A 13,882-nucleotide genomic window follows, 5' to 3' on the forward strand; every position below is an offset into this window, starting at 1 on the left:
ATTTGTGTCATTAGTTCCCCATCACTCACTTGAGCTGCATTCACTCCTGGGTTTGGGGGAAGCCTGAACTTTCAAGCTACAGGCACAAGAGTTTGACCCAGCAACGTGTGGGGATTGCAGCTGGACAGGAGCTGCTCAGTCCCTGCAAGTCTCTGTGTGAAGAGGTCTAGATGTAGCTCAGTAACACTCTAAAATCCCTTCTGAGGTGCAGAACTTGTAGGAAGAAATTGCCTGCTCAGCCTCAACTGGGATCATGCTCCCAACCCTCCTCCAGTCCCAATTTTCCCTGTTATGGAGAGCCAGAAGGGGAAGGGGTGCTTTGCCCATCACCCCATTTCTTATTTTCCTTTTCCTTGGAAGGAAAGTGAGCGCAGACATTTTATTTTTCTTCCCCACATCCTCCTTCTCCCAGAGTGAAGAGAAAGAGCAGGGAGGCTGTTGCAAAGCAGAAATAACCTCGTGGTACTGAACACAGGCTCCCATCACCACCCACAGCAGCACCCAGCTGGGGACTAAACTCTCTCTCCTCCAAGCAGTAACATGAAAAAAACCACATTTCTCTAACAAAGCAACATCGAAAACCCCCCACATTTAACTAAAAAAAGCAACATCTCAAAATCCACAAAAACTATTCCCCTCAAATAAAGTGGATGATGGACTTGACTGAAAGCACACAGCCTTGGGACATGGGTATAAATCCAATCCTGCTGCCTTGGGACTCACCCCAGCTCCAGTTACTCCCCAAGTGCCTGGAGGGATTTCATCACTCTCTCCCTGCTGGGAGGCAGACCCAGATGGCAGCAGTCTGAGGATCTAGAAATAAAGGACTACAAAAATACAGCAAAAAATGGGAAGAGTCAGAATGGCCAAAGCAAGGGCAGCTGTGGGCAAGAGTGTGGGAAGTGGGGATATCCAAAGGGTGCTCCAGGCTATTGCAGTGTCCTTTAAAGGTGTGCTTGGGTGATCAGGTGACAGAAAACAACTGAATTAGGAGTGGAAAAAGGAAGAGAAAAGCCTTGTCACAGCTCAAGTGTGGAGATCTCTTGGGGAGCTCTAATCAGTCCGTCTCAGCCTCCAACTGCAGTGCCCTGATCCAGAGAATTTCACTATAATTAGTGCTTTAAGAGATCACCCTTCCTTAGCACAGCTGCTGGGATGGGGCTGAGCTGGGGACCCACTGATACCACATCCTGACTCCCAGGGGGTCAATTTTTAATACCTGGGACAATGACAAGGCAGGAGATTAGGGTCAGGATACAGGAGTCAGCTTCTCTTGTTAAAGTGCCTTATTTTCTTTGAGCTTTTAAAACATCTTCCTTGCTTTTTAATTACAGGGAGGGCACACACAAAAAAAAAGAATACTGGTTTTATATGAAACAGAGTAGAGAATTAATCAATATTTACACAGATCTTGGACAAGGTTATGGCACAGACTAATAACCCAACGCAGCAACCCAAAAAGCAGAGTGTCAAAAAGAAGGGAAAAACCTGTTCTTAAGCTTTCAACACCATCCCCCGGAGATCCCCAGTGTACAGGGCTTTATCTGGGAGCAGGCAGTTTGCCTCGGGCTGTGGCAGCCGGGGGTGATCGCAGCCGGCGCAGGACGTGGGTGGGCTCTGGGCTCGCCGACCTCTGCAGAGCACAGCCCAGGCTTAGACCAGTTCGACTTTAGCGTTGGGATAAACAGCCACCACGTCATAGCCCTCGGGGGGCTTAACCCTCTCCTTGGCGTGGGTCTCGCAGTACAGCTGCTCCTCGATGAAGAAATACCCCCTCTGCTTCAGGTTGAGGCCGCAGTCGTCGCACATGAAGCACTCGGGGTGGTAGAGCTTGTCCCGAGCCTTGACGATGGTGCCCCTGGAGAGACGGGGAGAGCTCAGTGAGACACAGGGAACGAGCACCGACAGCCTGTCCTGCTGCCTGCAGGGAGATGGCACTCAGGGACATGGCAGGGGGTTGTCGTGGGTTCCCATCCCGACACCTCAGCCCACCCAAAGCTGCCACGCTGCTCCAGGAGTGGTTCCACGGGATTTCTGCAGGAAGGGACGCCCCGTGTGCTGCAGCACTGCCCCACAGCTCGCTGCAAAGCAGAGCCCGAAATATCTGCCCTCAGCCTGGCCCTGCACACCAGGAGCCAGCCAGTAAATATCTGCCCTCAGCCTGGCCCTGCACACCAGGAGCCAGCCAGTAAATATCTGCCCTCAGCCTGGCCCTGCACACCAGGAGCCAGCCGTGGCACTGCAGCTCCTGCACAGACCCTCAGCCCACGGCACCAGCAGGAATATGGGTACAGGCTGGCACAGCCCACACTCAGCCAGCAGGGCTGGCATGAGCAGGATGTAAATTACAGCAGAACATAAATCACGACAGACCATAAATTACAGCAGAACAGAGCAGTAAAATGCCTGTATTCTCTGAAATCAGACCCAACATCCATCTGTCAGAGAGTAACTCTTCAACGAGCAAACAAAACTAACCCACAACCCTCTTCTACTCGACCCTCAAGGCGTTTCTCCCTCTGTGAGGCAGCGAAGTGCCAGCTCCACGCTGCTATTCATAGTCCCTGGGCAGCTACTATGATAAGCAGGGCAGAAACCACCCCATCAATCACCCCTGTTTTGCTGTGAGATTCCCTTAAAAGGGACAATCCAAAATGTATTCCTCAATTCCAGGTTTACATAAGGTTAGAAAAAAAAAAAACCAGAAAGGGGCCTGAGTGTATTCTGCTGTGAACCCCAACCCGTGTGCCCGGCAGGACCCCCCCGGCCGTGCCCCCCTGCCCGGGGCTCTCCAGGACTGGCACTTACACGATGCCGTTCCCGCAGCGGGTGCACTCCGGGAGCATCTGCAGCCCCGACATGGCCCCGCCCAGCTTCGGCACCGGGGGCTTCATGTTGCGGGGGCTGCTCAGCCTGTCGAGCTTTTCACCTGCCAACAATTAGAAACAGACAAACGGATTGAAAACTCCATCTCTCACGGCTTTGGTTTTGCCTTTTTTTTTTTTTTTAAGGACTCAGATGAGTCTCTGCCTGCCACAAGAGAACCTGCAACTTCCTTGGAAGCTCTGGGACAGCACCAGCTCAGTACCTGGACCTTGTCAAAAGGCAAAGCAGCTGTGATCTAGAGATAGGAGGCGAATTTGGGTGTAATACTGTTTAGGGAGTTGAGAAAGATAAATAGCAAAGAGCTCAGAAAAGCTCCAGAAAGGAGAGGTTCCATCACACCAACATTTTGGGTGCACTTGGTAGATCCACTGTCAGTCAAGGAGATAGAGAAGAAAACCTTTTGGAGAATGAGGCAAATTAAAACAAACAGTAATAGAATCACATGCATTTTTCTTCCTAGAGCGCTCATTTAAGCTCAAATTATCTAAACCAAAATATTGTGATAGAAGATAAGGTCTTCTGGGGCACTAAGCCTCCTTTCATAGAAAGGTCCAACACAGGAAAGGAAGCAATGAAGATTTTGGGCATATGAACAATATCAGAGCAGAGTTTTCAGTGTTGCAGCCCCCTCCCTACAGACCATCTACCATCTGCCCTTGTATTTTGGACAACACCACCACACTTGTTGCCAACCCCTGGGACACTTAAAAGCTTCCAGAATCCACTGCACAGTTTTCCATGGCTCACAACTGACTGGTCTGTTTGGTAGGTATTGATCTGTGGTTCCTCTGTGATGGCCTGAGGTTGTAGAAAGGAAAAGCTCATGAAAAAGGACAATGTATTTTAGTCCATCAGCTGACAGAGTTTGGAAAAGCAGTAGAGGAGCTCTTGGATGAACAAGCCGTTCTCCAGTGTTCTGACTTCCCACTCTCCTGAGCTTCCAGAGTATTTCAGTCCATCTTCAGTGACTGCTTCCAGCCCTCCTGCCCAGGGAGTCTCTGCAGGGCACAGGCATGTCTGACCCAGGTGTCTGCATGCATTGTTCTGGTTTTGGAAACTTTAGAGCAAAATCCAGTGGAAGCACCTCCCACAGACCCAGAAATGTTTCTGCCTTTCCTAGAGGGAATTTTTAGTGCCTGGAGCCAGTGCTTCATCACTCCTGGTTGCTCCCTGACCCTGTGCAAGTTCACATGGTACACTCTGAAGGGCAGAGCTCAGCAGAGCTCCTTCCATGGAGAGACCCCTGCTCCCCCATACAGCGTGCCCAGGGATGGCTGCTGTCCTGGGCCTGCCTGGGAGGAGGGTGCACACCCGCCTCCCCCCTGGGGTGCACAGGCACCCCCAACCACAGCCCCCTCTCCAGCCACAGCTCTGATCCAGGGGCCAACGCTGACAGCGCTCCCAGCCAAGGGAGCAAAACCAGAAAGGACCAATTCCCCACCAAACCCCACTTCCCAAGGTATAACACAGTGTTTGGTGATGCCAAGAGCCTTGATACATGTGAGTGCCTGCCCAGGAGCAGAGGGGGGCTGCTCCACCCCAGGGTTCCCCCCAGTGCTCAGCTGGGTCCAGCCAAGCCCCCGTCAAGTCCTTCCGCTGCCTTGCTGGGAATGAACTGAAACAACTGCTGGAGCTGTTGGCTTCCCCCAGCAGGAGACAAGGAGTGCTTGGACTAGACATGCTCATCTGCCAACATTTAACAGTTAAGCTGTCACTGTCTCTCATACTGAGTGCTTGGATAAGCTGCTTAAAAAAGAAGAGAAAGGGGGGGAAGAGAAAGAAAAAGATTTTACAGCAAAATGAACCCTGCAGAGAGGGCTGCTTCCCATCTTCCCAAACGATGGATTGTTTCCTTCTAGTTACCAGCCCACAGTCTCATTGTGATTTATGGCCCTCAGCAAGGTAGGGAGATGCTTTAATTCCACAACCTCAACCATTGCTGTCCCCGTTATGGCTGCAGTGAAGGAGGTTCTCCCCAGCCTCCTTCCTGGGCCACGGGCACTTAAAGGCAAGTGCTGTTGTTCCTCCAGCCTCCACCCCAGCACAAAGCATTGCTCCCTAAGGGGGTGGGATGGGGCTGCAATGCTTCCAGCAGAAACACATTCCATATAAAACAGATTGTTGTCTGAGACACTCGGCTCCTCAGGAGAGGAGAGCTTGACTTTAAAAGGCTAGGGTCAAAATGTATAATTTTAGGCTTAAGGAAAAAGGAGCAGGGGTGGCAGCTGTAAACCAACCCAGCCAGGAACACTCCTGGGGATTGAGAGCGTGCTGGAACATCAGAGAGCTTTGTGCCAGCAGAGATGCTTTTCACTTAATTTCTCATCCCTTATGAATAAACAGCGTCGGAACGACCAAGGCACGAGTGAGGCTGTGCCTGCAGGCACTCCCACGTCCCCTGCACACAGCTGAGGGGCAGGGAGGGTGGCAGAGCCCTGGGAGGTGACAGTGACTGCCCCAGCCTGTCCCGTGCTGGCTGGTACCTGATAGCAGCTCGGGCTCCAGCAGAACACACGGTGCTGCACTGGGGATGGGCTGGTGCCAAGAGAGGGCTGGGATGAGCAGACAGCCAGGACTGGCTGGGACAGTCCCAGGATGTGGGGACTGCCTTGGCACCTCTTTGTCCTCCGTTCCCCCAGCCCACAGCCTTTTCTTTCTCCCCTCCTCTCAGCACTGGGTTGCTGCCAGCCCAGGGCTGCAGGATGCAGGGGAAGGCAAGAGCAAACCAGTAAAGCTTCAATTTTATTCCCTTTCCCTGGCACAGAGAAGGGAGGAAGGCAGCAGTGTTACTAATTGGGATTAACACAGTCACTTCCCATTTGCTTCTTCCTAATGAGGAGACCTGGGGGAGCAGCAGACTCGTCCTTGCTCTTGGTGAAGGACTTGAAAGTCCAACTGGAGCATGTATTTAACATCAGTTTTCCTGCCAGTCCAGGGGCTGGAATATTAATATTAAATATACTGTAAAGGTACACCCAGTGCTTCCAAGGCTGATCCCTCTCATGCTTTGCAGCTATGCCTCAGTCCCACTGAGAAAACCAGTACTGGAGGAAACCCACAGTGCTCAGAAATTATCTGCAATTGTACTTCTTGTGAAGCAAGAACCAACATCCCTCTAGTCAAAGAACAGACTTCATCACTTTATACACACAGAAACCAAAGTGCAAAAGCCCAACTTGCTACCTCTCACAGCTTCATAATGAGATTTGCAGCAGTTGGTATTTTCCCATAAAATCTAAGTTCCTGGATTCACATGATCGGGGTATGAGGCTCCTGGAAGGAAGCAGAAAGAAGAGTCTTGCCCTAATGATCGTAAAGCAAAGCCTGAAAGTTTGAACATAAAAGCCCCAATGGACTTAAGGCTGAAAGGCAAATAAAAGAAACTGAAATGTATAGTTTGGGGATCTTATTATTTAATGTGTTAACGACATGGGCAGGAAGCTGTGACAGACCTGAAAAGTGAGCCAAGAGCTCCTGATCTCTATCCCTGCCTTGCTGAGGACCATCCCACGTCCTTATGCAAATGCCATTTACTTAACCAGACCCAGTTCTCCGAGGCTGAGCTTACACAACCGCTTCAGGCCATCGTGTCTCATAAACCATGGCAGAGAAACAGCTGCCACACTGGCTGCAAATCCAGCTTTCACACGGTGCTCAGTCAGCCACACAATTTGGTAAGCCTGAGTATGTGAAAGCCCAATTTGAAACCTGCCCCCCCGGTGGTCCCCCCTCACAGGGCACTTGGGTGCCAACCTCCTCACCGTTCTCGCCAGCCTCCAACATGCCCTGTAAGTATCGGAAGGATCCAGACTGCTTTGGCTCTGAGACGGGCTTTTCATAGTCCTGCAGCATCTTGTAGACATCTGACTCCACATCAATCCCATTTCTGTTCCGTGGGAGAGACTTCACGGGGTCAATGCTGTTTTAAAGCAAAGAAAGAAAGGCTCAAGTCAAATAGAAACAGCTCCTGTCAGCTCATCAGGGCGGCATTGGAGCCTCCACATTCCCACAGATTCAATGAAGCACCTCTGTTCCCATGTGTTTCCCTGCCTGGAGGGACGTCTGGCCCAGGAAGAGCCGCTGAACCAGGGAGGTTAAACTTGTTCCCTGTTGGGCTCCAATTGAGCAACACAGCAAGAGCTGGCCCAGTTACCAGATGCCTTCAGGAAAGAGGGCAGCTGCTTGCAAACACTGTAAATTGCTCTGCCACCCATGGCATTTACTGAAAGAATGGGTAAAACATGCATTTCATTAACTATGTAGGGCCAGGAGATGCACCCAGCCCTTGTTAGGGCATCCAGAGTGTGTGCCAGGCACGGCAGCAAAGCCCTTCAGCACCCACAGGTGCCTCTGGGGAAGCTGGTGTTTCTGTGGGTACAGAAACAGAGCCCACAGCTCAACGGAGAAAACCACCCCACCACTGGGGGGGACACAGGAGGAGCCCCATAACCCCCCTCTGCCCTCCAGCATCTCAACCCAAAGCTGCTCCTGGTCTGTACGTGGCATAGTTGGGATACACAGACAACAAACAGCAATTTAAACCATTATTCCAGTTCATTCAATACATCAAAGCATGAAAAGCGTAGTTGGAATAAAAAATATTTAAAAGTCCTGCTGAGAAGAGCTGAGTCCAAGTGCTGTTGTGCTCCAGAGGCCCCAGTGCACAGTACAGCTCCAGGGGAAGGGGCTCCTTTTCCTTTTTACAGAGGAGGTCATCAAGGTCATTATAAAACCAATAAAAATAGCAAGAGCCCTGAACTCCATCAGTTTCACATATTTTAGCTATCATCTGGCTCATTTTCTCCACCAGTATTATATTCATGTCAGCTTAAACAAATAAACAAAAGAAATAACATTCACTTTCAAACAAACAAAGAGGGAAAAAAAAGCCCAACAAAAGTCACTTTCAAAGAAAGGCCAGAGCTCCATTTTCTGGTAGTGACTCCCAAGCAATCCTGCTCCCTGTGGGAGGTGAGGGCCATCCTGGCTGAGCCGTGGATCCATCCCTGTGAGACCTGGCCAGCCCAAACCTTCAGGAGGGCCCCAAGTGCCTGCCTGCCCTGCTGGAGCCCTCTCCCACATCAGTTCACACATTTTCAGTGAAAAAGGGCAGGTTTGGCCAGCTCAGCCTCACCGAGCACCAAATCAAAGAGAACACACTCCTGCCCCAATTCTGCTCAAAGACCCAAGTGAATCTCCTGGCTTTTGGCTCACACACAGGTAACACCAGATTTTGTTCTCTGTATTTTTTGTGCAGTTCTCTCTGTCTTTCCAACTTCATTAACTTCCCCAGAGCAGCATGGGGAATAAGCTGGCTTGCAGCATCTGAAATACGAATTCGTGCAGACACAGAGTTCCCAAGCTGAAAAGAAACTCTCTTTGCTCTTCCTATGTGATACAGACATTGCTTTCTTGCAGGATATTTTGCCAGTTTGGAGGAACATAAATCAGCATCCATATAATCCATACAAAAGCATCCCAGCCCACAACCTGGCCTGTCTCAAAGTCTGAGTTATCCAACCAAACCGTTCTTGGCTATGCAAAAGCCTTTTCTTTCCTAGGAGCATTATTTATTCCCCAACCTCCTGGACAGCTGCACTGAGCAGATCTTACATTTATAAACATCCCAGTTACTGGGGTTCATTTTTTTGGTGGACACCTCCAGCTCCCAGGGCAGGTGTTTGCTCCTGGGTCTGCAGCAGGGTGATCCCCACTCCTAGGAGGGCAGCACCCTCCATCCTGTCCCAGATATACACTTCAAAACCCCAGGATATTAATGTCTGTGACACTCACAGAATCATAGAACTGTTTAGGTTGGAAAAGCCCAAGGTCATCGAGTCCAGCTGTTAACCCCAGCACTACAAACCCACCACCAAGCGCCACATCCACACATCTGTTAAATCCCACCAGGGGTGGGGACTCCACCACTGTCCTCAGCAGCCTGTGCCAGGGCTGGACAACCCACCTACCCCTGACTAACAGGGCAGGAGCCCAGCCCACCATCTCGGCCTTGGCAGTGTCAGGTCAGTGCTTGGACCTGATCTTGGAGGTCCTTCCAACTGAAATGGTTCTAAGATTCCACGCTCTCTGGAGCTCCAGGAACACCACAGCCCCCATGCACCCCCCAAGCCAAGCTGGCAGGAGCAGCAGTGCAGGCAGAGTGTGAGCCCTGCCCTGTCCTACCTGTGTGCAGCAGAGATGTGGAGCCCGCCCAGCTGGGCCGGGAGCGCCGACTCGGGGCCGCTGTTGGGGTAGAGCCGGGGGGGCTGGTGGTGCTGCACGTTCAGCACCTGCTGCTTGTCCAGGGGGCTGCCCCCAGCCCCGGGGGGCACCGACCTCCTGCTCTGGGCAGGGCCGTTGTCCTGGAAGAGAGGAAAACCAGAAAACCCTGAGATTTACAGCGTGCGATGTGCACGGAGCGGCCGCGCTGGGACACGCGGTTCGCAGTAACAACATTTTGCACGTGCTGTGGAAAACAGAGATGTGCAGCAGGAAAAGGAAAACTCAGGCTTGACCTGCAGTTAAATCGTGCTGAATCTACACAGCTCCCCTCGGTCCCCAACCAAATGCATTTTACTGTTTCTCCACCGTGAGCCGCTGCCAAATATCCTGCATTTATTCTCCTGTACGAGCGTATTTGTTATTTCCTCAAAAGAAAGGCTGTGAGTCTGCTTCTCATTTCTCTGCTTCCACCACTCCCAGGACACTTGCTGTGCTCCCGACTTCAGGGCCATCGCTCCCATTTCCATCAGCAAAACAGGATAAGCCCGAGCTCGGCAGCTCCACGTGCAGGTTGGGCAACACCTGAAGCCAAGGGACCAGTCCTGGGATTTTCACTTGCAGCTACCCTTGACCACAAAGATCCATGTTCATTGTGGGAGGCTTTCTCCCCAGATAAGATCAGTCATTACAGGGTGAGAAACACATCAGTCAAGGGTTTAGCTGGGCATTCATATTTCCATTTGCTTTTAAAGTCCCAAGGCAAACTACAGAAATCTTTTTGTCATATGACCTTGAGTTGGGAACTCAGATGAAATTAAGCCAAAAATTTTCCATATTATTTTACCCATGTAAAAATATTACCTATGTGTTATTGCACATATATGGAATTCCATCTATATGAGAGTGTACAAGGCTGTTAGTCAGCCCTGTGCACACCCATAAACCCAGCAGTACCTGCTGCTAATGTCACCACGAGCCACCTGAGCCAGGCTTTACCTGCAAAGACTCAGTCTGGGGAGATAAGCTAATTCCAGCAACTGGGAAAAGCAGCAGAAAGCTGGACACAGCCTCTGGACACACGTTGGCTGCTGTTTGCAGCCATGTGAGTCAGAAACATGCCTGTACCAATGGAAGACACAGACGCTGTGTAAGAGGTTGGAATCTGTTTAATCTGGTTTAATCTGTTCCAGGGCAGGTCCCCAGCCAAGCTGCCTCACACCAGCTTTTCAGTAGACTGAAGCTGATGAAAAACCAGGAAAAGAAAACACCATCCTGTGAACAAATAACAAAGTGCATATTGTGGGGCTCTGATACAAAGCTTACTTTTGACTAAAATAATCCAATAAATACTAATTGGAAACAAATGTTTATCACTGGTGCATAGGAGAACACGCTGGTGCTCCCAAACCTTGTAAAAACGAACAGCTAAGAGAAATAAAAACCAGATCCTGCTAGAAAAAGATCCTGACAGTCCAATTCTTCAGTTCTTCCCAAGGCAAAACGCTCATTGATAAAACTGGGCTTAATTAAGAACTGTAAGATGGAGCCTTAGAGGGTTTCTTCTACCATCAGCTGAAAAACTGCAGCCCCCAGCTCCCAGCACTTCCACTGCCTCAGAAGCTGCCTGGAGCCCTCTTGGCACAGTTCCCTCCACATCATGCATGCACACACACGTGGGGAAAACTGCTTCCAACATAATAACTTCAAATTGTCTATTAAAATAGGAATTTTGCTGCCAGGAATAATATAATTTTAACTGTTCCCCAATTTATGTTCTTTAAAAAAAATATATATACAAGCAGGCTACGGGTTTCCAATTCCCAGATTTACATTATTATTTCAAGGGAAATAAAGAAAACACTCTCGACCATGAAGCAGAGAGGAAAAGAAGGATCATAAACATTTTGGGGGAAAAAGGTAACAGCCCATGTGGCTAACAGCATTGAGAGCTATGGAGTGATGCTTTTAGAAAACCACTATCTTTAGTTATCTGTGGCCTGGGGCTCAGATTCACACTCGGTCCATGGATGCTGGAGGAGAGGGCAGGGTCCTCTTCTCTCCTCTGACCTCCTGGGCTCCCCCACACTGGGGCCATCCAGCCCCTTGGCTGGGGACCATGTGACTGGCAGCTGTTTCTGGAATGGAAACCTCCTCCATCCAAGGGCCTACAGACCATCATCTCCATGGATTGCTTTAATCCAAGGCAGTTTGTAAAGCGTCGTCCCTTCGTCCCTGTTAAGCTCAGCAATTTGTTCATCGAGACCGACTGCTGCTATAAAGCTAAAACCTCTTGGTTGGGCAATCTTCAAAAGGCATGGGAGCCCAGGGGTGGGAGCAGGAGGAAGCAGAGCCCTTCCTGCACTGCTGAGCTGCTCTGTGTCCCACGCTGCCACCAGCTCCCTGTGCCCCTGGGAGGAGGATGCTCGTGCTGGTGGCAGCTCCTCTGTGCTCTGCTCAGCCCTGCTACAAAGCCCCAGGTGACCCAGCAGCATCCACAGGGATCAAGGGGCTCCTCAACATGTCCCAGACCAAGACCATGGACATGAAGCTCCTCAGTCCTTTCCCACCACTCTGTGTAGGCTCTGGAGAGCTGAGCTTTGTGCTGGGGCAGCCACTGGTGCTGTGGGAAGCACTGACCCTCCGAGAGCCCTTTGTGCCTCCCTGTGCTCCCCTTTGCTCTGCTGCACAACTTTCCTGCTGCACAAAAAGCTGCTCCCAGGCCAGAGCTCAGTCTGCTCTTCCTCAAAGGCTCCGAGACCTCTGCGAGGCTTCTCCTTGTGCAAAAGAGTCGCACGTTCACCCTCAGAAACCCAGAACCAGGGGGATTTCTTGCCAGTTCTCCAATTCAAGATCAGTTAAAGTTTCCTCCCCTTGGGACCTAATTTGCTTTTCTCTGCTGGCTTTACTTCCTGCTTTTTATGGCCTTTATTAAACTCAGAGAGTTTGCAAACCCTTCCCAAGAGCTGGCCTGTAGAGTTTCACCATGGAGAACCCTTTTAGCCTACAAACCAGAAACTCCCAATTTGTTTTCTCAAGCTTGCCTGGGTTTTTTTGGACATTTTGCAAAATGTCCTATTTGTCCTTCCATCTTTTTTCAATGGCAAGTCTTTAGCTCTAGAGACAACAGGTTTTAAACAGAGCTTTAGAGAACATCAGACTTCATGTTCTGATTCAAAGCATTCAAAAGTTCATTCACTTTGGTGTGTTATAAATTAGACTCTTAAAAGACCAGAAGTACAAACAAGATGATTTCCTTTTTCCAGACAGAGATTAAAACAGAGGATTGCTAATTTGAGAGGTCAGCATCATTTCCTACAACCTCCACACAAGCCCTGACACCCGTGGCATGATTTGGAAGGTCTTTGATAGTTTTGGTGTCTCTTAAGAAGCCTTCCTTGGGAGCAGACCCACTAGCTGCAGAGCCAAAAACACCTCCAAAATTGCACCTCTGATCCCCAAATCCAGCCTCCATCTGCCCACTGGTGCAGTGCTGGGGGGAGATCTGCCTGGTCAGGACCAGCAGCAGCTCTGGGATCCCTGCACCATGTTTAACTTCCTAATCCCAAGTGCCAGTCCTGTCTCCTGTCATAAACACACACCATGTCAGACTCAAACAGAGCTGAAGGCCATTAACACTTGGCTCAGCCCAAAGCAGCTTTCTGTTTGATGTTCCTCAGATCCACCCTCCTCCCAAAACCAGAACACCATCAGTCGGTGTCAGCTACACGCTGGCTGCCAAAATGCTGAATTAGAGACACAAGTGTTTCTGTTTGTGCACCAGGAGGTCAAAGCACCCTTCAGCCATGCAGTCACCTGGAAGAGGTGTCTTTTGTGACCCTGCTTGGTGACCTGTGTCCATCATCCAGCGAGGGCAATGCTCAAGAGCTCCAGCTCCTCACCAGCATTTGGTTTCTTTCTCCCTTGCTCCAAGCCTGAGTAATTCGGCCCAAATTGATTCTGACCTCTCCTGGCAGAGGGCTTTTTGTGGATGAAATTTTACTGCCTTCATTATTCCAAGTCCCCTTTCATACAAATGTGGCAAGCAATTAAGCCTGAAGACACATCCCAACAACCTCAGGCTGAAACTCAGACTCTATACTGAAGACAACTGCAATGCAGCAGCCCCTCCTCTCCTTCTCCCCAGATTTTCAACAGCAAGGACACTGTTTTGTCTCTGATACACAGATTCAAAAGTCCCAGAAATGGAAATCTTATTATTACCCCACAGAGGAGGTGTATGGGACAGGCAGCACGGATTTAATTTCAATGCAAATAACAGATTTACACTGTGGCCAATGGCCACGGGAGCAGGATCAGTTCTCCAACAACAGCCTCAAAAGAAGTCCCGCAGGGAGCCCTTACATTCAAGGCTGCCCCAAAGCCGGAGGAAAAGGATAAATTTTAAAAGCTACACTCATTTTAACACATTTTTCCCCACCAGCACAGTTCAGATGCCCTGTGTATATGCTGCTTTTACAGACTAAGCAGGCTTCAATCTAACTTTTAAAAGCTCTAGTAAGTACAATCCCATTATTTAGCTCAGCTCAGAAGATTAAAAGATAAGAAAAAAAGGTCAGGTGTAGTTTGCTGAGGCTGGATAAACAGAGTGTGTGGGTTATTTTATGAGACAGATTTGGAATATTCTGCCAAGTTCCCCTTTCAGTGTATCCCGCAGTCTGAAAGGAAAGTCTGAAGGAAAACTTAATGCATCACGTTCTTCTCACTGCACTCCTTTCACAGTCATCGGCGAAACACCAAATTAATTTTTCAGATT

At 49.9% G+C, this 13,882-nt stretch overlaps 1 protein-coding gene across 1 annotated transcript in view; it reads right to left on the reverse strand.

Moving 5' to 3' along the window:
• The window catches only part of PDLIM4 (PDZ and LIM domain 4), a 42,871-nt gene continuing 28,989 nt past the window's right edge, over window positions 1-13,882 (reverse strand). Inside the window, 4 exon segments of the mRNA XM_029962994.1 lie at window positions 1-1,858; window positions 2,809-2,929; window positions 6,648-6,805; window positions 9,070-9,248. Coding sequence (XP_029818854.1) covers window positions 1,654-1,858; window positions 2,809-2,929; window positions 6,648-6,805; window positions 9,070-9,248 — 663 coding nt within the window. The 3' untranslated portion in view covers window positions 1-1,653.

Source organism: Manacus vitellinus, unplaced genomic scaffold (assembly GCF_001715985.3).
Source record: "Manacus vitellinus isolate BGI_N305 unplaced genomic scaffold, ASM171598v3 scaffold_51_pilon, whole genome shotgun sequence".
Taxonomy (NCBI): domain Eukaryota; kingdom Metazoa; phylum Chordata; class Aves; order Passeriformes; family Pipridae; genus Manacus; species Manacus vitellinus.